Source organism: Ambystoma mexicanum, chromosome 9 (genome assembly GCF_040938575.1).
Source record: "Ambystoma mexicanum isolate Mex_15411 chromosome 9, UKY_AmexF1_1, whole genome shotgun sequence".
Classification (NCBI taxonomy): domain Eukaryota; kingdom Metazoa; phylum Chordata; class Amphibia; order Caudata; family Ambystomatidae; genus Ambystoma; species Ambystoma mexicanum.
In genome coordinates this window covers 658,913,431-658,937,655 of record NC_090931.1, presented here as the reverse complement: position 1 = coordinate 658,937,655, position 24,225 = coordinate 658,913,431, and the positions used below count along the sequence as shown (strand labels likewise).

The 24,225-nt window shown below is 44.4% G+C and overlaps 1 protein-coding gene across 1 annotated transcript in view; it reads right to left on the bottom strand.

Moving 5' to 3' along the window:
• The window catches only part of AOX1 (aldehyde oxidase 1), a 738,465-nt gene that overhangs the window by 270,643 nt on the left and 443,597 nt on the right, over positions 1-24,225 (bottom strand). The window contains exons 26-27 of the mRNA XM_069615435.1: positions 21,007-21,234; positions 13,358-13,453 (exon numbers count right to left, since the gene is read on the bottom strand). Coding sequence (XP_069471536.1) covers positions 13,358-13,453; positions 21,007-21,234 — 324 coding nt within the window. The remainder of the gene's footprint in view (positions 1-13,357; positions 13,454-21,006; positions 21,235-24,225) is intronic.

Below are 24,225 nucleotides of genomic sequence, written 5' to 3'. Positions count from 1 at the left end.
AAGTGCAGGGAAAGCAGTGCACTCACACGGCCTCCCGTACTCTGGGCACTCAGTACCTCATACATACAAACAAACATCCTGAACAGCATGCCAGGGAGATAGGAAAGATAGACACATTATAATAAAGCATTAATAGTGCAACAATGAAATCAAGGGCCACTTTATGTGCCATGGCCAAAGATTTATACGCTGTACACAAGCTTTTGGGCACAAGGATTTTGTCAAGTGACCGAGGACACCAAGGTGGAATGTCTTGTGATTCTCATAACAGAGACAATGGTAGAAAAAACATGCTATAATTGCAACTTGCGAAAAGCAAAATACATATAGTTTTTGACTGCGTTGTGAATTTGAGGTGTTTAAGAACAGATTAAATCTGACTACATCAGTGACTCACCCCCTGAAGTGGGACTAAAATAAACCTTTAATGGGTCTAGCAATTATTATATAGAATTCGAGAAAGACTATTTGTTTATTCTTATTCTTTCTTATTTAGGATCACTGCTCAAAGTGTTACAATTGTGGAACCCCCTGTTTTTTTTAAAGAGGCCTGACAAAGAAAGCCAAGCACTCCAGAAACAACAAAGCCACATGGCACTGGCCACAGCCCAGGAGCTTCCATGTAAAAACAAAAAATGAAAACATATGTTTTTCTATTTTTTTTCTAGTGGTAGCAAGGGAGACCCCCAGGGGTCGCAGTGGCGACTCCCTGGCAACCCCCAAATGACGTCCCGACGGTGCTTAAGGTTTTTTCTGAGATTGTACGTTTCAGCCGCTTAGTCGTACGCAGCCACGCGCCTCAGGCTCTTTCGCCTGCCAGTGTGTTCGATGATAAGTGGCCTCCCATTTTCATGTTAGGTAGAGTTCTGTTATTGATCAAAATGCACGATGTCTAATTAAACAGCAACAGTTGCAGTTTGGAAGGGCCCACTGGGGAAGTGCTTGCCATGGATATGTTCAATAACGTGAGTGTTAGGTGGGGAGCAAGACTGGGGAAATATACGTTGCAGCAGGTTGCTCAGATGGAAGCAAATGGAGGGTTGCAAAAATCTTAAATGCTTGTGGGGCAGCGTCACACATGGGCCAGTGACACTCTCTCACTTCTACCCTTTTTATCCAAAGACAAAAAAGCACATAGCACAAAGGTCTCAAGAATCTGAAATGCAGGGTTGGCTCGACAAGTAATGCTATGATATAACACGCGTGCTGCAATCTGCGTTTAGACAAGGCGGGGCCTGGAGGAGGTCAGTGCAAGCAGAACAAATTATAAATCCCTTATTGCACAAAAGAAAAAAGGATTACTAGAACCGTAGTGTCGAGGAGGGTATTCCGCGTATGCTGCGTACCGGTCATTCGGGTGGCTTCTCACCGGGCTTCTCTTTACTCAGCCATGGTGCAGGTGATAGCAAGAGTCCACCCTCAGGACACACAAGGAGTGAACACTCGGGGTTCCTCTGAGTCTACTCCCTGTACCACGGTATGGCTTCCCCTGATTCACGTGGCACTGCACTGACAGTGGAGCCTCGAAAGTGTTTCCTTGTAGCTGCAGGATGTGCACACAATTAGACAGGGTGGCAGAATCCCACAGGAGGGCTTGACTGCAGGCAGAGGGAGAATCAGTGTAGAGTGACAGGATGACCAATAAGGGAGACATGAAAAGAAAAGGGATTTGCAGGAAGGCAAGGACCGGGCCCAAGAACAGTCAGGAGAAGGAGAAACTGAGAAGATCCCAAGGCAAAGCAGAAGCAGTGATCTGGGAGGCTACAGGAAACAGGGCACTGGGAAAACAACATGGGGCTTCATCCGGAGTATTACGACTCACTGAATGAATGAGAAGCCTGCCTTTTGTAGGCTTCCGCCGCGCAGATGTGGGAACGTGCTACATGGCGATCAGGAACGCCAGTCTCAGTGCGTGCGCTCATTGCCAGGGCCGGAGCCACCTCTGCAGCGAGATCTAACAAACATGACTACCACCATGTTGCGCGGAACCGCTGCTGTCGGTGCCCCGCCGCCTGTAACAAGTTGGACGGATCTTAGTAATTCCATCGAAAAGATTTGCTTGAAGAAGAATGAATCAAATGTTTTTTGTTTTGGTTGACATTCCATAGCAAAGTAATGCGGGGGAGACCCCCTGCACCTCTTCCACCCCGCCACCTTTATTATTACCATAACACACCACCTGCATACATTTTCAGTGAAATACGTGCAACATAAATTGATTAAATCTTCCTCCAGCAAATCTACTGCAATGAAAACTACCTACATCGGGTGGACTTCCTGTCCTGGGCTTCCTCTAATGGAACCACTACCGAGAGTAGAGATGCCACCCACCAGTAGGCAAGCGGGCACGTAGATGGCAGAACTTGGTGCGAGCAGTAAACAACGGATTCAAAATCTTTCTGGAGGGCTCTCACCCAGGATCTGCGGAAACACAAATCTTGAGTTGAAGCTAATATTTCATAGGAGGAGTGGGTCTCTCACTTCTCACAGATTTTCGGGGTAACAGGGGTGGAGACCTCTAGCTCTGCAACAGTATCAGGAAAAGACACTGTTAGGAACACCTGAGGTTTTGAGTGTGGGGATCACGGTTATATCTTTTGAGGCAGTGGTCTCCTCTGTTGGGCAGCACGGCCATTTTGAAATAACACTTTTCATGGATGATAAGATTTGTAAATGGATCAATCATTTGTCAAGATTCAAATCCCTCGTTCCAAATATGAGCCCGGAGGAAGTTTTTAAGTTTTCATGCAATCAGTGGGTCCAGCTCTTCAAATGTATTTTACCCCTTTTTGTGAGGAGTGGGGTATAACCAACCCCATATGCTAATTCTACTACCACACCCGCTATAGAAAAAGGAGCCACCCATGAGGGATCCTTCTACAGACCAATCAGACTGATCGACGTTGATTGCAGGATTCTTTCTTAGATAATCTTGCTAGAATTGAAAAGGTGGATAGAGGAACATTTTATTTTAGGGTAGGGGCGGATCAGGTCAAGGCGCTCCACTGTGGATTAGGTTTTGTTCTGTGGCACCTGTTCAACAAATATGCAGTAGCTAAGAAGATGCCTCTATATGAAGCTTTCCTTCACTTCTTATCGGCCTTCAACCTGGTTGTCTTGGAGAGGCTATTGGTGAAGCTGGGAAGTATGGGAATACATAGATCCCTGCTCGACATCATTAGGGCTTTATATTCTAAGACTTCGATACCGATTGGTTCCGGCCCATGTGGTCAAGTTACAGAGAAAATATTAACAGGGTGAGGGGCCAAGCAGGGTTGGCTGCTCGGACCATTCTCTTGTCTGGCCATAAATGATATGGCCAAATATGTCAAAGATGCCACAAAAGATATTCCCTGTACTTACTGGAAGCTTATGCCAATGTTACTATATACGGATCACTCAGTGCTCCTTGCTAGGACGCCAATGCTTTTATAGCACAACTTACTGTCCCTAACCCATCTAATCTGGAAACAAATCCAAGTCCAAAGTCATGGTTCTTAATAAGTCTCATAATTGGAAACCAAAGCCCTGCTTTAAATTGGATGGTGAATCTATTGCAGTGGTTAAATGATTAACTTATTCAGGTGTAGTTATTGCATCAAATCTCTCTTGGAAAGGCCAAGTGGAATGAGTAACAAGAAAGGAGTCAATAGCAGGGAGAGCCAGTATCAACTCTGTGCGTAAACACAGGGACAATTTTGCCTTACAAATAGAGATGGTTTTTCAAGGAAAGTTTGGAGGCACTGTTGCCTACGGTGCTGAGCTGTGGGGCTTAGACAAGTCTGTTGCCTGAGTTGTCATATGTGAATGCCAATTCTGGAAACAACTCATTTACCTGCCAAAACCTTTATCATCTGCCGATCTCTATGCAGCCGTTGATTTTCACAGACAGAGAAAGAGGACAGACTCTCTGGCCAAGAATGCGGTCAAAATAGTTGCATGACAGTGAAGAAAGATGGGTGACTTGGTCTGGCAAGAACAACCCATCCAATCTTTTATTTCCCCTTACAGAATGCAGTTGTCTAAAGATCTTATCGAGTTGGGATTAGATTAGGCCATGTTTTGGACCCACTGTATCATTCCACGGAATCTCAAAGGTCTTGGTTACTAAAACATAAAGAAGCTCAAGGGACAAGACCAAGAAAGGTTGAGGTAGGTGAGCTGACAGGTCTGGCTCATTTAGGCTGGGCGGACATATTTTTAGCTGGCGGAGGTCACCAACCATATCTGTCTAATCTTGCTAATCCTTAAATCAGATGCCTCTTTGCCCTTGCTAGAGCTGCCACTTTATCCTTAGCATTCACTATAAAGGAATGGAGCAGTTCATCCAGTCCACAATGTAAAATGGGCAAGGCCTAGGAGGAGAATGTGCCTCATCTCATTCTTGCTTATGTAGGCTACACTCACTCCATTAGGGTTGAGGTGTATCACTCCGTCCTTGAGAAGAGAAGGCCTCTGGACCATTCAAGTGCTGTTTTGTCCTTTCTTCTGTGTGATTTTGAAAGAGCCATCACCAGAGCAACTTGAGGTTTTATAGGACAACTACTGGTGGTATACATTTGGTGCCATGCTGGTGAGGAAATGGGGCATTGACCTTAGTCAAGTAAATACCTTTGATGTATTTAAGCGAGCTCTTAAAGATAGGGTGGCACGTCTCGACCATGCCACTATGGTGAAGCGAATTTGTGTTTTATCCCCAATGAAATTCTTTGTTACATTATGCATGAGCTTCGCCGATAGGAAACCTTTAAGCACTTTTAGATCTCTGGTGCACAGGGGATAATTTTAATGCACCATCTGAATGTGTTACCTTTACTGGAAAGAATTAATTGGTTGAGGAGCCATAAGGAGTGCACAGTTGGGTCTAGTTGTGACAAAAATCTGTACCTTTTTATGGATTTTAATGATATAGATTCTGTATTTGATGTTTGTATGCGCGTAAAACAAAGCATCTTTTTAAAAGCCTTGGCAGACCTTTTTACAACATTTCATCAGTGTTTTAAATAAGGTTTGTTTTTAAATTGTAATACTGTTTCTGTGGTTTCAAGCTGTAATAGTCATTGTTAATGGTGAACACCAAATTAAATTGATTTCTTCTTCTACATGGTGCTTGGCAATGAAGAGAAATAAGACGCATAGTCTTTGAGCATTAATCATTCTGGTATCTTGCCATCCTGCGGCTGCGAGCAAGCAAGCTATTCATTCCCCTTTTTATTCCTCCTCGCTCGCCCCAGAAGCCAATCTGTCAATCATGCGTTTGATATCTGGGTAGACTTGCCACCCTAGACACCTTGAAGAATCGGGAAGTACAATCCTGTGCGCCTCTTGTGGCAAATAGTTGGAGCATAGACTGACGCTGTTGTTAACCGTTTTATCACAGCCACAAGAACTGACAGATGAAGCCAAGTACCTGAGCGGGCACCCAAACAACAAAGTGCCATCAATTTTTGGCAAGGTACGTATAACACACCAGTGGCCGCAGGCAGGACTATCCACACACATCAGTACACAGCAAGAAAAATGAGAAAATTCAGTCGTGCTGTTCACATAATTCCCTCCCTATAACGTAAACAGAGTGGTTCGGCACCACATGTGTGCCCATTCGAAAGTCTCTGTTAGGTATCCAAACCCAAAGGGGACAAATGTAAAGAGAAGAAATTGTAAAATCGAAGTGGTCAAGCAAAACCCTGTGCACACTCAAAAGTCTTCAACACTTTATTGAAATTGGTCCGAGCCCGGCAGAGGGAGACTAATTGTGTTTAAAAGGGGATCTGAGCCTGGCTGAGGTGGGTCTGAGGTGAACTGTGAGTCACCCAAAAGAATATCCTACGAACATTGTATTAAAGACACCTGAGCCCGACTGAGAGGCATCAAAAGGGAACAAACATTGTACTAAGAAGATCTGAGCTCGACTCAGGGAGATCCAGGTGAATAATGAATCACCCAAAGTGAATACTTGTAGAAATCCAAAAAGATAAATAACATATCATTTTCGTTTGGTTACATCAGGCCCTCTGAATGAAGAGACTTTGAGGAGTAAAGAGACTTGCAGACAGAAGGTACCGATGGTATGACTGAACTGTATCCTCGTGCTAAAGAAGCCAGACACTGTGCTAGGGGTGATCGAACCGCCTTGTCCAGTGCTAAAAACGTGGGGAAGGAGGCCAACGGCCTGAAAATTCTGACATATCAATTTTAACACTTTTTTCTTTTTGTAACATTATTCCCCACGCTGTTAGTATTTAGAGATAAGGATTGGTAATAGTTTTTTAATATGGGCCCTTTTATTTTGACAAAACAACACTAGGACTGCGTTATTATTATTTCATGGTTGTAGCTTGCTCCCATCCATAGATTAAGGTTTAGATAGGCGCTTATCATATCCTTGTTCAATAAACGCCCTTGAACTGTGGTCACTTGTGTCTGTCTTACTGTTGATACCATGCCTTCCTTACAGAGGTGACCCACGGAGCGCGAGAGTCACACAGAGGTTCACCCTATGCAGAGGCCATCAGAGGGCCACCTTGGAGAAAATCCTGGCCGCAGTCCGTGAGACGCCCAGTAGACCAGAAGGGCAGAGTAGCAGTTTTGGGGAGAGCCGGTGGCCGAGCACCATCAGTCGATAACTGATAGTAAGTATTGACTCAGCCACACAGCAATTGAGGGGGGTGGTAAAAAGATGTTGGGTGAGGGGTGGTGATGAGTATTGTTCAGTATTATTGAAGTATTGTTGAGTATTGTAAGTATAATGAGAAAGGAGCGGAGGTAGATGTCATTTGTTAGTGGTTAGGTAACATGCGATCTTGAGGTAAAAGGTTCAGGTGGTTAGCCTAGACTATTGACTTAAGGGTACGAGTGACAGAAGTTATGTAAATAGTGAATTTTCTGTGGATTGGGCATTTTAGCTCGGGTCATGGATGATGGTATTCCCGTGTATAGGGCTTAGCAACTGAAGCTAGCTTGAACTGCAGATGGTGTTCTTCTGGTAAAGTCTTGCAGAGACATTTTATTTACCTGAAAACGCTCTAGTTACAGATTGAGCATGTGAAATATTGTTATCCCCTGTTAAGAGGCAGGACGACGGCCATCTATATATGTTTTTTATATTTGTGAAAATAGCGGTGTCATTGGGCAATTGTGTTTGTAAGCGCTATCAGTGGTCTGTTTCCTTCACTTATGCATTCTCGAGGCGACGTCACCAATGAGGTTTCTGTATAGGACTTGGAGAGCATAAGGAGGTGTGACATAGTTGTGGTGTTCTGAGGCACTGCGCGGAAGGCGCATGCGCAAGCATCGTGGGTGTGATCGAGAAGACAGAAGGTTGTAAGGAAGAGGTTGGCGGAGCACTCCCAGGGTATAGATTGAGACCCGGAGAGGCTCACCAATGTGTGAATAGAACTGTCAATTGAACATTTTAAGAAAAGTGTATTTGTTAAGTGACTGTGGAAGTGTTAAAAGCCCTTACTTGGGGTCAAGTAAGTATCAAGAATAATGTATTGTGGAAGTAATGTGGGGGACATAGCCCTTCAGCATATGTGCCGGTCCCTTACGTGATACAAGGACACCTTTTGTAAATATAGCATGGAAGGGACACAGCACAGACTTTAAACTGCCTAAGCCATGGCCAAAGGGAAGGAGCTTCTCCAAGCATGTGCAGCAACTATTACATACACATATACAAGAGGTCTATAAGGGGAAAAACCTGAGCAAACGAATGGTGATATTTGAGTTATGGAACATGTTCCAGGACGATGGAGGGGATGCAGCGTGGCATCAATGGATGCTGAACGAACAGGAGGCCCCGGGCAAAAAGCCCTAGGTCCCCACTCCCACTCTACTCCTGAACATGGGAAGAAAGGGGCAGCAGCAGGGGGACAGGGATTATACCCAATACAGGAATTAAGAGCAGCTGCGGGGTACACAAACCCAATATTCGCATCTCCAGCATACAGCAAGGAGGATGGGCAGAAAGGGGATGGAAAAGCAAGAGGGGGAACAGCAAGCGCCGAAGGCGGGAAAGAGGGGAACAGTGAGACCCAGATAGGGGTAAAAAAGTGACCCTGGAGCAGTGGGAAGAAGGGAGGGGCTGGATGAGAATATAGTATCGAATAAATGGTTGGGAGGACAAATATTACTGAAACTAGATGGTAAGACTGCAGGAGAAACAGGAAGGGTGAATAAGGAAGCACCGGGTTGCAAGGAGACTAGTGAGGCAAGAGAATGGGCAGAGATAATGGAAGAAGTGGAGAGACAAGAGAAGGAGGAAAAGGAAGAACGCAAGAGGGTGCAGAGAGAAAAACAGAAGGCAGAAGCATGAGAGCACAAACAATAAGAGACACGAAGGGAGCGGGAGCTCGAGGTTATAGCAAAGAAAAAGGAAGACGAAGAAAGGAACAGGCAAGTACAGATAAAGAGGGAGAAGCGGAAGTTATAAATGGAATGGCTCATAAAAGAGCAACAGTGCAAGAGGGAGGAGGAGCGTGCTGTGAGAAAAGTGAGAGTAAAGTTGGGTTTAGCATGTTTTGATGATAGCATGAAAAGGGAAAGCAAGTAGACAGAGAACGAAACAGGATGTATGAAAGGGCAGCTATGCTGCCAAGCAAAAGCAATACCGGGTCCTCCATGAGGGGAAACTGCAGAAGCATGATTGACATAAAGGAAGGACAGCGGGGAGACACAGTATTGAGAGGGCTAAGCTTCAAAGACAATATTGACAGTGACTGCAGAGACGCTGAGTAGGATGATGACTTCGGAGGAAGTGAGGATGAGGGACTAGGACAGCCTGCCTGAGGAAGCGTAGGGAAGGGCACGGAACGAAACATGATAGGGGGATTAGGCAAGGACGGGAGTGGTTTGCGGGGCGACAAAGATGAATGGGTACATCCTTCTAGGCATATATCATGCAGCATCGACAGTGCTACCCCGTACACACAGAGAATAAGAGACCTTCCAGCGCACAGGAGTGGAGAATTAGCAAGGGCATTCACTGCCACCTAAGACACTGGGAGACTGGAAGGGGAGATTGGGGTGACACAGGTCCCCTTACTGGAGCAGGGAAGTGGGGGTAACCTCAATACATACCATGGCAACAAATATACAAAGACAACCTGAGGTGTAAGCTACCCTTGTTGACTGCGGGGGTGAGGCAATGGATATACAAAATGGAAAGAATAACAGCAGGACAGACATTAGCGGCAGGGGACATGAAAGGTTTAGTAGCTGCGATCCTCTGAGAGGCTGCTGATGATGTATAGAAAAGGGCTGGATACCCATGAGTAACCACCCAGAACATGGCGCATTATGGTTCACCATTTCACAACTGCTGAGCGGCTATATGGCAAGCTCTACGGGTGCAGTGCCCAGACACATCAGATATTAGCGCAATCATGGCATGCAAAATGGGGGAAGACAAAGGCGCTCTACAATATATTCAGGCTATTCAAGAGTTATGGAGACTTGAAATGTGAGAACCGTGGGACAAGACAGTGGAATTATTCTACCATGTAATATGTCAATGTTTGCCAGAGCAGGTGCAAAAGCAACTCAAGAAGTTGGTGGGGATAGAAGCAAAACCATGGTCAGAAATTCAACTCACTATAGTACACTATTGCAGGCTAATGCAAGAAAACGGCAGGATAAATTGCGAGGAAAGAAAGCAGGAGGAGGCGAAGTTAGCGCAGAAGAAACTGTCTAAATACCCCATGGAAGGGGCAGTCTTAACAAGCACGGGAGGACAAAGCGCCCATAGACACAGTACGCACCGCCGCCCACAAGAGGAGGGTTCATGGAGCTGGGGGATGCTCAGCATGGGTTCCTGGGAAGAGGGGAGCCACCTAGGGGATGCGGTTATGGGCATCAAATGCAACAAGAGGGTTTTTCTTGAGGTTATCGTGAATACAGTCAACCAGTACAACAGGGCCCAGAAGGGTTCTCTGGGGGTACCCAACGCAAATGAGAGAACCACCCCAATGCTGGGTGTGCGGACACATGGGGCACATCTCTAGAGTGTGCAGGAGCTAGGGGGGATGCAGCAGAATGGGGGAGTGGAATATCAGCAAACATATTAGGGGGAGCAGGCTGATTATTATGCTCAGGACTAGGCGCAACAACCAGGACAGACACTGAATGCATACTCGCAGGCATAACAGCCCATGACGCAGACACCACACATTCAGACGCCAGCACAACGTTATTCGCAGACACCACAGGTACCACAGATACAAAAAAATAACACGCAACTGCCATATGCGGAACCACCAAACGACGGGACATTGGCACGCACAGACTCCACGGGGATTACTCCCATTACTACCGTGGTACAGATCAACCAATTTGTAGAGAACAGAATGTCATTATAACCTCAATAGGACAACCCACAGGCAGACCTGATGTGTTCCATCATATCATGTACACCCAACCCAGCGGAGCAACCACGTATAGGGGTGACGATAGGTGACAAGAATTTCTCCTTTCTTGTAGACAGGGGGGCAACTAGATCCTGCATTCGGGGGGGGAGGTATAGTATGTCAGGCAACGCCATGAATGCGCAGGGATTTTCTAGGGCAACAGAATTGGTTCCTTTTACAGACGATCTTACACTTTCTATAGGGGAGCATGACCTAGCTCTGTCCTTACTGTATTCCCGACAGACACCTGTGAACATAATGGGAAGGGACATCATGAGCAGACTTAACATGACCATCTCATTCATTGGCAAAGGGATAGTGTGTTCCAAACCTGGGATCCACCTTCTAAATGTGAGGGAACTTATTCAGGCTTATTGTGGACACACAGTACAAAGGGGGGTGCCAGCAGATGAAGAGCTATTTCGATATGGAGCTGAAGTAATAATAGCATGGCTCCCAGGAATTCAGGGAAAATTGTGGCGCCTTCCGAATGAATACATGTTTAGACCAGAGCTACCACTTGACGATTACAAGGGATGATAATACCAATAGAATTAGATGCAGTAATAGTGGGAATGACATAATACCAGTACATGGGAAAAATCACACTGCTAGAGCCTGGAGGTCAGTGATCCCAGTAGCAGAAGGGTACAAGTTAGCTACTGTAACAGATGAGGAACTGTTCAAAGACAACCGCTCAGATCATGAAGTAGTGTTTAACATTAGCATTACATAATGGGTGAACATACACTACAGGGAGGTACCACAGAGGATGGCGATGATGCTACAAGCACCACCAACATTTCTCGAGGAAGACTTTGCAAAGGTCCCCAGTGTTTTATGGACCGCAAGTCCCTTTGATGTGGGGCTTCTGAAAGGGATAGCAGCAGTGAAAATAAAATTGAAGGCAGGGGCAATTTTACCAAGAGCTAGGCAATTTCCCCTGTCGAGGGAGGCAGACGAGACAATTGCAGCCCTAGTGAAGCAAGGCATTTTAATACCGTCAGAATCACTGTGCGACACAATGGTGTATCCTGTGAAATAGGCAACAGGGGCTCATGGCGTTTTATACAGGACTTGCGCCCTCGGAATCATATTGTCAAGGCAGAATTTCCTTTAGGTCCGAACCCGACGACAATTTTGTGTAACATTCCTACGGAAGCTACCCACTTCACAGTTATAGATTTGAAGAATGCCTTCTTCTCTATACCACTACACCCTGACTCACAAGACCTAACTTCATTCCTATATAGAAATAACAAGTGGAAACATACTAGACTTCCTTAAGGGTACTGTGAATCCCCTTCAATATTCAACAGGGTTCTTCAAGTGGACTTAGGAAATGTACAGTTAGAGAACATTGTTATACAGCACATAGACGACATACTGATCTGCAGCAAAACAGATGCACAGTGTAGAGATGACGCAGTACACATGTTGACTGTGCTAGCAGAAAAAGCACACAAGGTAGACAAGTCCAAATTATAATATTGCCTAAAACCTCAGTCCTCTGGTATACCTCTACAAGAGTGTCTGATGTGGAGCATTTTGATATACTGACTGGTATAATGTAAGCTCTTTCTAGTACCACACCACTTCTATGCCACATGGATACCTTTGTGTGTGCTACCTAGAGGTTTCAGTGCCCTCTCCTCTGTGATCTCTCCTTAGAGGAAGCAGAAGCCAGCCAACCCCCAGGCAGGAAGACTTCTTGTTTCTCAGGACACATCCACCCAGAGCTGTTCCAGAGCCTAACCCCCTGCCCAGACCACCTTTATCAACAGGCTTGAACTGCCGACTGCCACAGATTGACTTCTCGTTGATTGGGATTAACCTGCCGTACTACTGCCATCTGGAGGCAAACTGTGGATACTGAAATTGGTGCATACAAACATTTCAGAAAGGTCACTGATTGACAGGGTCGAGTAACATGAAAATGGTACATGACACACATAAAAAGTACACAACTATGGCTAGTGTTTGAGTGGATTTTGTGAGGTGTGAATTGGGGAAGAGTTTCACAGTCAGGGAGGAGTGGGGGCCTTGTCTTGGGAGGTTGCAGGTTCAAGCCAGGTATCCTCACAATCCATCTTCAGGATAAGCTCTTCCTCAGTGGTTTGGTTTTGTACCCTAGTGTTACAATAAATGGAAGAATACCCTTCTCATTTAAGGAAAAGTATGGGTAGCGAGGGACCCCAGACCTAAGCCAGAGGGATGAATCCATCCTAACATTCTGGCACACACCCATTCTGTAGGGCTTGCATGTTCAACTATTGCAGGCTTCTTCCCAGGCCTTTCAAAAGTATGAATAAAGCCTTCAATCTCAGATGCCATTCGCAAACAGATCAAGTATGTTTCTTGCATTTTTGACCCTCATCATTTAAGGCAAGCAGTAGCCATGATCATATATGGGCACACCTATATTCCGTTCACTCACAGACACAATCTCTTACCATTGGACCCATAACTGTATTTCCTATGGGATTCCCACGAAGAACACACCCAGCATAAATCATGCCACACTCCACTAGAATCACAGAAAGGCTGCCAACAATCAGTCACGCTATATGGCACAGAGATGATGTTTATGGGTTTATGATTACCTGCACTGTTTTAGGGTTTCTCTGAAACGGTTTATGTATCTCTGATGAGCTCTTAAATGGGTTCTCACCATGGGAAAAGTCAGGTAAGCAGGTTGGGAAAGACACAATTAAACTGGGCTCCCTGCCAGATTGGCAGAAATTAAACTTTGTCTCAGATTCCTCCTTACAAAATAACCCCACTTAGGGAATATACACGCCAAAATGTATACAGCCCAAAGAGGTGAAAAACAAACATCTATGCAATTTTTCAATAGATAGCTTCTGATTTACTTTGTCATTTTAGTGATGCTTTCTTTTGAGGCAACAATTATATTGACCCTTTGGCAAGGTATGCCAATTAATTCCTACCTGTATTATTTTAGTATGAACACCTTGTCCCATCTCCACTCCACCATGTGTCACCAGCACAGACCCATCCACGTAAATGTGCACTAGAGCAGCAGCCTGAGGACCAGAGACAGAGACCAGCTTTAGTCAGAGGTTCAGGATGGACATGTCAGTCATTGGCAGACAACAATCACCATTTCTGATAAACCAGCAGACAATCCATTCATGCGTTCCTTCAAGACCAAAGTCTGAATCTCAGGACAATCAGCCACAAAAATCACACTCCAAAATCTTTATATTTTGCATAGTTCAGAAAGGCTGATGTCTTTTTCTTACCACATGATTCTTTTCCTTGGAATCTAGAGGAATTCATCAGAAAGCAATAATTACCTCCAACCAGCACACTAGAACATTTTAGTTCAAAGTGCCAGCATCCTGGGCCAATATCAGGGTCCCCGGGATGGTTATGGAATCCTTTGGTGATTCAGTGTTAGAATTTGAAAACAAAAATAACCTAGTTCTGCCTGTCATTCTCAGCACCGGCACAGTAAATTCTTTTTGAACCAAGGGGGCAGGGGATGGGATAATTTCATCTGCAGATAATGCCGGCACTCCCCACTTGAGGAACATCCAAATCATGCTTAAACAGATGCGCACCCAGATCATCAATGAACATATAGAATACACATCCTTTGAAACACTCTCTCTCGGCTGTTCCCCCTCCAACACATTTACCGCCCCACAACAAACACTCCCAACTTCTACTCTGAATCGTCCAACTTAACTACAGAAAACTATAGCTTTCCTTGCACCACCAACATCTTCTTTGAAGATTTCAACCAAGGAGGTCCCCAACATAGCCGCAACCCCATACTGAACAGTTTCCTCACACTACTCTACCCCTACAACCTCACCCACACATCTCCTTCCCCACATACAAATCTGGCAACACCCTTGATCACCTTCCAAATGTCAATTTCAGTACAAAATCGAATCAGATTATGCTGGTCAGACCGTTGTGTGATTCCCTTCATGCTTACTCTCCCACACAGCATCTCCCATTTACCACACATCCACCCTTGCTGCCAGCCAGGCATATCAAACACATTACAACATAGCTCTTGCATCACCTATTCCATTACCCTTCATCTGGCCCCTCCTTACTCCTCAACAATTTCAACACCACCATCGCTTAAGAACTCATACAAATAGCCCCTTCAAAGAAATTTATAAGCATCACCACAAGCCATGGTTCAACTACCACCTCCTCACCAACCAACATGAAGCCAGACAACTAGGAAGTGCCTGGCAAGAGAACCCATGCCCCTCCACCAGGAAACCCATCAAACAAGATTGCCATATGAAGTGCTAAAACTGCCTAGGAGCTTCAACATCGTCCCCTCACTCCCAAAACCACTACCCACCCTAGCATGCTCTCATCTGCCACAGTATGCATCCATCTCAGACTACTTCAACTCCAAGAAACACAACATAAGACAAGTACTCCCCTCCTCCAAAGACCCTCTCCGACACCCCCAGCCAAACCCTCAAACACATGGTGCGCATTCCAACCCATCAACCAAGACACCTTCATCACCCTCACAGTCAAAACTAAAACTATCTACTTTCTAGATGATGCAGGCCCAACACAAGCTGCATCAAACTGCATCCCCACTGTAGATCCACACTTGGTCAACATTATCAACTTCTGCCTATCACACAGCAGCCCACCCCACTCTTGCAACAGAGCAAATCTCTCACCTTCTGAAGAAACCACCACTTGAACTAAATCTCCCTGAACAATAGCATCGCATTACAACCCTAGCATACCTCATCAGAATTATGGAACACTTTGTCACATGACATCTCCAACAGCACATCACAACAAACAGCCTATGCAACCAACTCCAATTAGGTTCCCCTCCCAGTCAAGCAGAGACACTGCGACCCTTCACATCCTGGATGACCTCTGCAACATCACTGACAAAAGACAGACAGTCCATATGGTCATCCTTGATCTCCCTGCACCTTTCAACAACATTAACCACACTAGCCTCATAAACATCCTAATATGGAGATTGACACTCTCAGGCACTGTCTTCAACATTTTTACCTCTTTCCTCATTTATAGGACACACTTCCTCTCCATGCCACCCCATCAATCCAATCCCACCCCAGACAAATACGGAGTACCATAAGGATCTTCCCTATCTGCCCTCTTGTTCAACTTATAAGTTGAATCGCTCAGACTGCCGATAAGGAGCCACATCTTCTAATTTCAACCATATGCAGACCAATCACAAACACACGTCTGAGATCTCCTCCCCCACAGAACTTCACACCCTCAAAAACGGTCTCTCCACCATCTCTACCTGAATGGCAACCCACTTCCTAAAACTGAATCCATCAAAAACTGAATCCATCCCAATCTACCCACCAGACACAAGCCCAACCTCAACCCCTCGATCAATGAAATCACTGCAGACAACACACAGATATCCCTCTATTCCACCCGATCCTTCACAGACCATGTAGCTGCCGTCACTTAAGCATACAACCTACAACTACACCTGCTATGCAAAATAACTCACATCCCCTGCTCAATAACGCTGCTCCACAGTCCAGGGACAAGTCATCTCCAACATGGACTATGGTTATGCAATCCTCACTAAACTCACAAACAACAACACTCTCATCCCCTTCAAACCATACAGAATGCAGCAAGACTCCTTTTACAATCACCCAAACACTTACACATCCCCCAGCTCCCCTGCTTGACTGGCTCCCCATTTCACAAGGAATTGCTTTCATTGGAATCTATATCATATACAAAGCCATCCTCCTCAAAGCCTTAACCTACCTTCAGAACAAACTTCAGCCCTTCACCCACACAAACAAGTCAACAAAAATGTCCTACACATTCCATACTGCAAACTAACCCATAAACAAAAACAGGCCATCCAAAGGACACTCTGATCCCATCCAACGCCGGTGTCCTCGCATCCAACACCCATGCCACCCCTTCCATCATCACCTTCTGCAGAATCCTCAAACCTGACCTCTTTCCTCCAGTCCATCCAGGCTGCCTTTCCTGCTAATCTTTATCTAGCCTGATGGTTATTTCCGGTCATGAAAAAGTTGTAACTTCTTTTTCACCTCCTCCCTTTCAACTTTGTAAAGTGCCGCAAGATCCTCTGGGTAGGGCCAGCACCACATACAAGTTTAAATAAATAGGGTGGGGGTTAGCATGCATCCCTGCCTACACTGCTTCATTCAAAATGTGCTTTTCTCCCTCTCTTCCTAGTCCAAAACGAATGCCCTCCATTTTGTCAGTGAGACGTAGCCCCAGAATAACAACCTAGGGCCTGGTTGTGGGCTTGTGATAAAAAGTGTGCGGAAATATGATATTCCCCCTTCCAGTTTCCAGCACCATCATTCTGAGGCGGGTGGAAATATTGGAGGGGAGATGGTGTGCTTTCCAGCAGCAAATGCTGCTAAAATTACATGTTGTGGGGGAAACCTGTGCTCCAGTGACATTGCGAGCATTTCTTAAAAGGTTGCCACTTTTCTAGTCTAAGAAAGTTTTCTTAAACTTTCATTAAACTAGAAAAGTGGTGCTGCAGTCTAGGAAATGCATTGTTTATAAAGGGAAAACGTGTGCAGTGGAGTTTAATCCTTTTTTGGTTGTGCTGCTGGCTGGAGAATCCCCTCCATGTGGCTGCCCTGCATTCCTGATGGTGTCTAGGGCTGTTGTCAAGCCATAAATCAGGCACATGCAAAAGCCAAAGCTTTCATGTCCCTGCACAACATTCTTTCTTCATCAGAATATGGTGTTTGTAAGTAAAGTGTTCCAACTTCATTGAGGAAAACGTTCTTACATTTGCACGCAACTCAGAATCGGGCCCACAGTTGGGTCATACGTCATATTTAAAAGTGATTCCTGGTAGAGGGTCTTATCGGGCAAGCTAAATGGTGGCTTTACTTGGAAAATCCTTAAAGAATGCCATCTTCTTCAGGGGTAACATATTTCATTTTATTGGATGCACTCTGAAGCAATGATTGATAGGGGTATCCGTGAAATTTTCAAGAAAAAATATGAATTGAGAAATGACCCAATTTCTTTAACGAAAGATGAACATTACTTTTAGCTTTTTATAAAAAAATAATGCAGGGGGAGTCCCACTGGCTCCCTACCCTAACTTATACCCTTACTCCACCCCACCCATTATTAACCATACATATACCAAAATACGTACTATTTTTGGTCAAATTAATTAGGTAATTTCTCATTCTTTTTTTATATTAGATTATTTGCATGGAGTCGGATAGAGAGATGTGCTGGCTAGGTGATGGTATACTTCTCTACCAAGCATTATATTACGTTCACCAAAAACTTGCCAAATATCTCCACTGACACATTCATTAAGAATATTAGCCAATCTTGAGACCCTTTTTATGAATCTGAACTATCTCAGTAAGCTTCCCGGACATGGGCATATCCCTGCAGCAACAGCAACATTAACGCTAAAATTATTAGACAGCCGCATGTCCTCAGTCTGTCATGATCAACTCTTTCAGGATTTTCTGCGTTCCACGCGCCATATTTGGTATAAACCAGGCAAGAGCATTGCATATCTCCCACCAGCATAAATGAAATTCAGGTCTTACATAGCAAAAAGGGCCTCATTACGAGTTTGGCGGTATTCCAGTAGTAAATCTTCTGTGTAACTGCCAAACTCAATTACCATTACTGCCAATTGGTCCCGTGGAGTCACCACAAGATTACAAGTGGTGGTAATTCCCCATTTTTGAAGTCCATAGGACTCTATAGAGATTTATGATGGATTTACGGCAGTCAAACTACCGTGCTGTGAAAAGTAAAGTGAAGGATATACCGCTGGAGTTAAATACTCCACTTTTCCTCAAAAAATCTTTGGATTTGCAATGCGGTAATGCTGCTCGCGGTAAATCTAGCAAAAGTTACTGAAAAATAAAGGAAATACCACCACTTATTTCCTGCACTGCCAACCTTGCAGTAATGAGGCCCAAAGTCTCCAAATGGCTTATTTCCAGCAAACATCCCAGATCATCTAAACAGAGGGCTGATCAGTAGAAGGGCTATTCCTCTGCATTAATGCGGCCTCGTACTATTAGGAGGAGATCCCAAATCCCTCAGGTAGCTGATTGATATAGGGCTTGGATGTCTTTGAAAGCATCTGCCTAGGAATGGCCTTCTTGTGCTATATGAAAAAAACATAATGGATTCCAAATGAAAGCAGAATATTATATATTTCCAAACAAGTTTCACATCCAGCTGAAACACGCTTGGTCAATGCATAAGGCCATTCTATTAAAGCATTTTTGCATCATGAAGCACAATTATAAGTCGTGTTTGGTACATTCTTCTTTTTCAACACAATTCAATTATTTCAATGCACACCAGTAACATTAGATTTTACATTTCTGAACTCTAATAGATATCTCAACAACTTCACAATTTTTCATTTTTTCTCACCAGTCAGTGCACTTTCAATGTTGGATAAGCAATTTTTGCTAGATTAGTAAATGTTTTGACAAACACAATGCATACATTCGTTTTCAAAAAATTGATAAGCAGTTTGCTAATTTAAAGTGTTTTGATTAGCAAATGAACTTATTTGATTAGCAATGTTGTACTTATATGTCTAATGTCTTCAGAAGTTATTTTCTTTTTTAAACTTTAGCCTCTCGGGAGTGGGGGACACCCTTGCACCCCTGATGCCATTATAATGAAAAAAAGGGTGCAGGCGACACCCCCACAACCCCCGCGCCCCTTGTTCATTATAATGACACCGCCAGAAATTTTCGGCTGTACAAAATTCGAACAAATCTCCCATTCAGTGTTTTAAAATAGAAAATATCTATGGATACCAAATGTGGTATGGTGCTGCAGCAGGTCGGGTAATTGTCAACTTCAGAGGGACAGGATGGCCGTTGCCTACTATTGGTATTAACTGTTTTCAATATAGTGTTAAATACCACTTTTGGGGAGGCGAGGAGAGGGCAGGGGCAAGTGCAGCATTCCAGCCCTGCTTGCTCATCAAAGTGGTATTCATCACTGTTAACACTCCGAGCCGACATCTGGGGGGCTGATAACTTTTATGTTTGTCTTTAAGGGAACCAGGCTTTGCACAACTGCTGCTTCCCTTAAAAAGAAATTGCACATATGTCATTAGTGGGCAGGGGGGCTAAGGTGTGGCACTCCAGTGGAGACTCAGCTTGGGGCAGGGCCTTTAACAAAAGGGTGAAGGCTGGGCACAGGTGCAATGGGCCGGCATAAAATAAAGGCGGCTGCAGATTCCTCTTGCGTTCCGGGCCTCTGGATTGGGCAGCTCTCTCCCACAGGTGCTAATATATAATGCAATCATAATTGTAGAGCCTGCAAGCTCTGGAGGCTAACTAAAGTGTATGGTATTGCAGTAGGTCTGTAGCTGTGCAGACTGGATGGAACTAATGATCACAACTTTTTGTAAACATCTAGTTAGCTTTGTGTATTTAATATATAAAAGGAAAGAAAGGAAGTCTAAGCAGAGTGGATGACGAAGCAGGCAGAGAACTGGGCAAACTAGCTGGACTATTGTAATATGCGCAAATCTCACTTTCTGTGTAGCTGGTTGGAAGCAGCAGGGTGATGACTTAGAATGTCAAGGAGTTTGGGACTAGCTCATGGGTTGCACAGATGAATACAACCAGCATGTCACACAACTGGGTTTTCCATCAAAAGCATTTAGCCATGTGATCATGCACATTTTCAAAAGTGTTCCCTCATCAATGTGATTCCCCAATAAACTGAAATATAGTTAACACTGAGATTTAGATACACTGAAATAAATGAAGTTAGCCCATACTGGGCTTTGCCAGATAGAATATAGTTAGCTTAATACAAATATCATACTGATTACGTCTGGTTTGCAGTTATTTGAAAATGACAGAGCATTTCTTGGCTAGCATTCTCACACAAGTCTTTGGCATTTTAAGAGTGGACATATGATTACTGCTGCACTCTCTCTCCATTAACCTCTTTGAACTTGCAGTTAACAGAGAAAAGAGGGTGAAGAGAACCCTGGCCGCAAGAGAGGAATGCAGGGTGAGCTTTGATTTCATTGAACAAAGTAATTCAAATAGCGTGCAGTCAATTTAATTAGCAAACCTACAGAATTGCATAGCAAATTGCTAGGCAACATTGCTCATTTTATGCCTTGCAAACACTTGAGTCAAAGGGGAGAAACAGCAGTCAGAGAAAAGACAGGGTTGCAGACAAAGGTTCTCATTATCCTGTAGTGGTAAATAAATGTGGTATTTTTAAATGCCTTAGTTTTTAAAAATATCATCTTATCATGAATTAGGATTGCATCAGATATTCGCTGTAAGGGAAACAGAGTCCACATGTTTTTACTTTTAACCCTATTCTCATAGAGGTTTTTGTATTACACCGGAAGATAACTGGGCATACTGAAGAGCGCCAGAGGTCTTTATCTGTCTCCACCTTTCATGAATATATGCAATGGCACCAATAACATAGGTAAGATTGGCATGTGACTGACTTCCAAAGTCAGATCCATCTGTCTCTATTAGCCAGTCCTCCCCTGCTACCAAGACTCTGTCCATCTTCGGGGCCCGCTTCTACCCACCTGGCCAAAACACTTCTGCAGAGATCCAATGGGGAACTTCATGGGGATAAGAGCAAGGCCTCTCTTCTTCCAGTAGCTGTGTTTGTTGAACTCATCAGCGGCTTCTCGCCGGTCGTAGTAGTCGGATTTCTGCAGACAGTCATTCCAACATTTCACCAGATTTCGGGCATCGATCTCTTGGCTGTAGTGAGTCCGATCGATCCCTCTGTAGAAGTTGCTCTCGCGGATCTGAAGGGGATGAAGACCAAAAACACAACAGATGCCATGTAATACATACACATGTACTGTTTATATGAGATATCAAAACCTTTTATGGAATTTGCTCCTTTGTGGGCATTTCCTACATTTTAACTCCCTTGTCCCACAGAGGGCAAGGGGGTCTTAATACAAACTGTGGGGGTTGGGGTAAGATTCACTTTTTCTATAAGCAATCTCACCTACTCATGCCTGCCAACACAGCAACAAACAAAAGGGACATTTGGTAAGAGAAAGAGGGAGAATTATTATCATCCAGTGACATGCATTCAAATGGGGAGCATTTAATTAGAAAAAGTTCAGCAAAATTAAAACATCAACATTGTTGTCTATATAAGCTTGAGAGTTTTTCTCCTGAATGTTTAATTGGCATGTGTCTTGATTGAGCAAGCTAATATCAGGCAATATGTCAGACATTTTCTAACGATGATGACCAAAAACGTAGGATGCAGGCCCCTGAGATTCGATTCAGATCACTTATTAATATGTTAAAAAGCAAACTGTAACCCACCCACGAGTATATGAAATGGCTACTTAGCCGAGCTCGCTTTTGTCAATTTTTGCTTTAATTGCAGAGGAAAAATGAACAATAACTCAAACCACATTTCATACTTTTAATTGTATCTTTTCCTTCAGCCAACAAAATCTTTGTGTTTTTTGGGGGTTGCTTAACTTCCCTTCTTTTCAACATGTTGAAATGTGAACGCCGTTTTCTAGACAAGTTTGTGAGATTGAACAAAAGGGCTGGCATGATCCACAGAATTAAAATGTGACCACATCGTCACACCGCAGAACATGTTCACCTTGTGAAAAAAGTATCCGATTCACAAATGACTAGAAAAAGATCCTGGTGCACTGGATGGGCACTGCAGCAAGCCTGGGCAGAAAGGTGGACGGTCAAAGGCGTGGAGCGGTGAAATGGCAGTGCCCGAGGAGCGAGGCAATTAAAATTAGGGCAATGCCGATAAAGGAGCAAAAGCCATAGGAAGTTTTGATGATTGATAGCAGTAGTCGATTAAATTGGCTTTCCACAGGTATTAGCATAATTGACCTAAAACATTTGACATAAAACATTTGATCGACATTTTTTTACCTTTTTTTCTGTCAAATTTAATTAAATATATATATGGGGTGGGTAAGGGTATAGATTAGGTTGAGGGGAAGAGAGGAGGGGTGGTTGCAGGGGGTCTCCTGCCGCATTTTAGACTGAAAACAAGGTCAAATAAATTCGATCAAATGTGATTAGGTCAAATGTTGTAGGTCAAATAGACCCAAACTGGGTGTGTGCATCTGGATGCAGTGTTCCCACAACGCCACAGGGACACTGCATATGGCTCCAGATGCCGGAAATGTACGATGATTCCGCGGACATTGAATATATCATGAATGTGCTGCGGAAGTGGGAAAAAAATCATCGCTGCCTCATTCCGAGCACAGTCCTCCTTAAATACCAATTTCTAGGGCAAGAAGGAGCCTGGCAGGTGGTTCTTTCGGGGAATCGGTGTGGGGTGCTGCAGAGGCGATGGGCAGATTTGTGGAGCTCCTTCCAAAGGAGCGCAGCATGAGTCTGCTGAGGACCGCCATTTCGCAGCCACAAAATGCAGATCCCAGGGAGAACACCTTGGCAACCGAGTCCCAGCTGGGCCATTCTATTCACTGGGGATCATCCCCAAGTTGCAAAATCAGACTATGGGCCTCATTCCGAGTACGGCGCTAACCAATGGCGCTATTAACGCCTTGGTTGACGCCGTACCCGGACCGGCAGCGCCTTGGTGGATGGCGGAATTACCACCCCATTCCAAGGTTGGCGGGGCGGTAATTCCCCATTCACCAAGGCTCTTCCCCATTCCCAAATGAGCCCCCATAGGGCTCAATGGGAATGGGGAAGATGCAAATAACGGTGACCGTTCATTACGGTCACCGTTATTGGCTTGGAGGCCCCTTTGCGCCCTCGACTTTAACACCTGCTCAAAGCAGGCGTTAAGGGCGAGGGCGCAAAGGGAACTCGGAGTATGGCGGTAAGGGATCACCGCCACCGGTCTCGTTACCGGTGGCCGCTATCCCTTACCGCCATACTCGGAATGAGGCCCTATCACTTGGTTTCAATTAGCCCTTTTCCAGATTGGACCCAAGGATATATTTTAGGTCACAACAATATTTGTTGTACCATTGAATGGCCAGATAATTGACATTTGTAGGATCTTTCCTTAGAGCATTTTTGTGCAAACCCACTATTTATTTCGCATTTTTAAAGCGCTCACACAGCCCGCGGGCATCGAGGTGCTGTTACAGGAATTGTTTGTTTTTTAGTTGTGTAATTGTTTTTTTTTGTTTTGGTTGCGTATTTATAACGCGCTTAAATACACAAAGGTTTCTAAGCGCAGATCCGGGGATCGAATGAACCTGTGTTGCTTCGTGTCGTCTTGCTTCCAAGACGAGCACGTTGCCGCTGAGCTATCCTCCCGTGATTATGCACCATACACAAGCTGCACCTGTACATGCGTGTACACAATGCCAGTCTCACTGCTGCACATGCAAATGCATTGTTCATATTCTCTCAAAGGGCATGGACGTGTATGTCAATGGCCAAGGTGTGCGTTTTGAGCATAGGAGTAGGGCCACACTATTTTTGCTGGATGTTCTCTGCAAGTCGAGCCCATAGATTTGAAATGCCTTGTCAGCAGAACATTATTAAATATAAGGTAGACTTAAAAACATAGATTTCATTATGCATATTTCCATCAACGAAAAAAGGCCAGCATGAAGAAAAGGAAACTTTTTTATTGACAGCACCTAAAAATGAATCTTCCAAATGAGCTTAACATGAAACATTTGAAAGTTATTTTTTTTTAAGGTAATGTATCTGTAGTTTCAAATGGTGCATCTGAGTTGATAATGCTGACACAAAATTAGGAACAACCATGCAACACACTGGTTTACACTGTCGTAGTGTATTTTATGTGT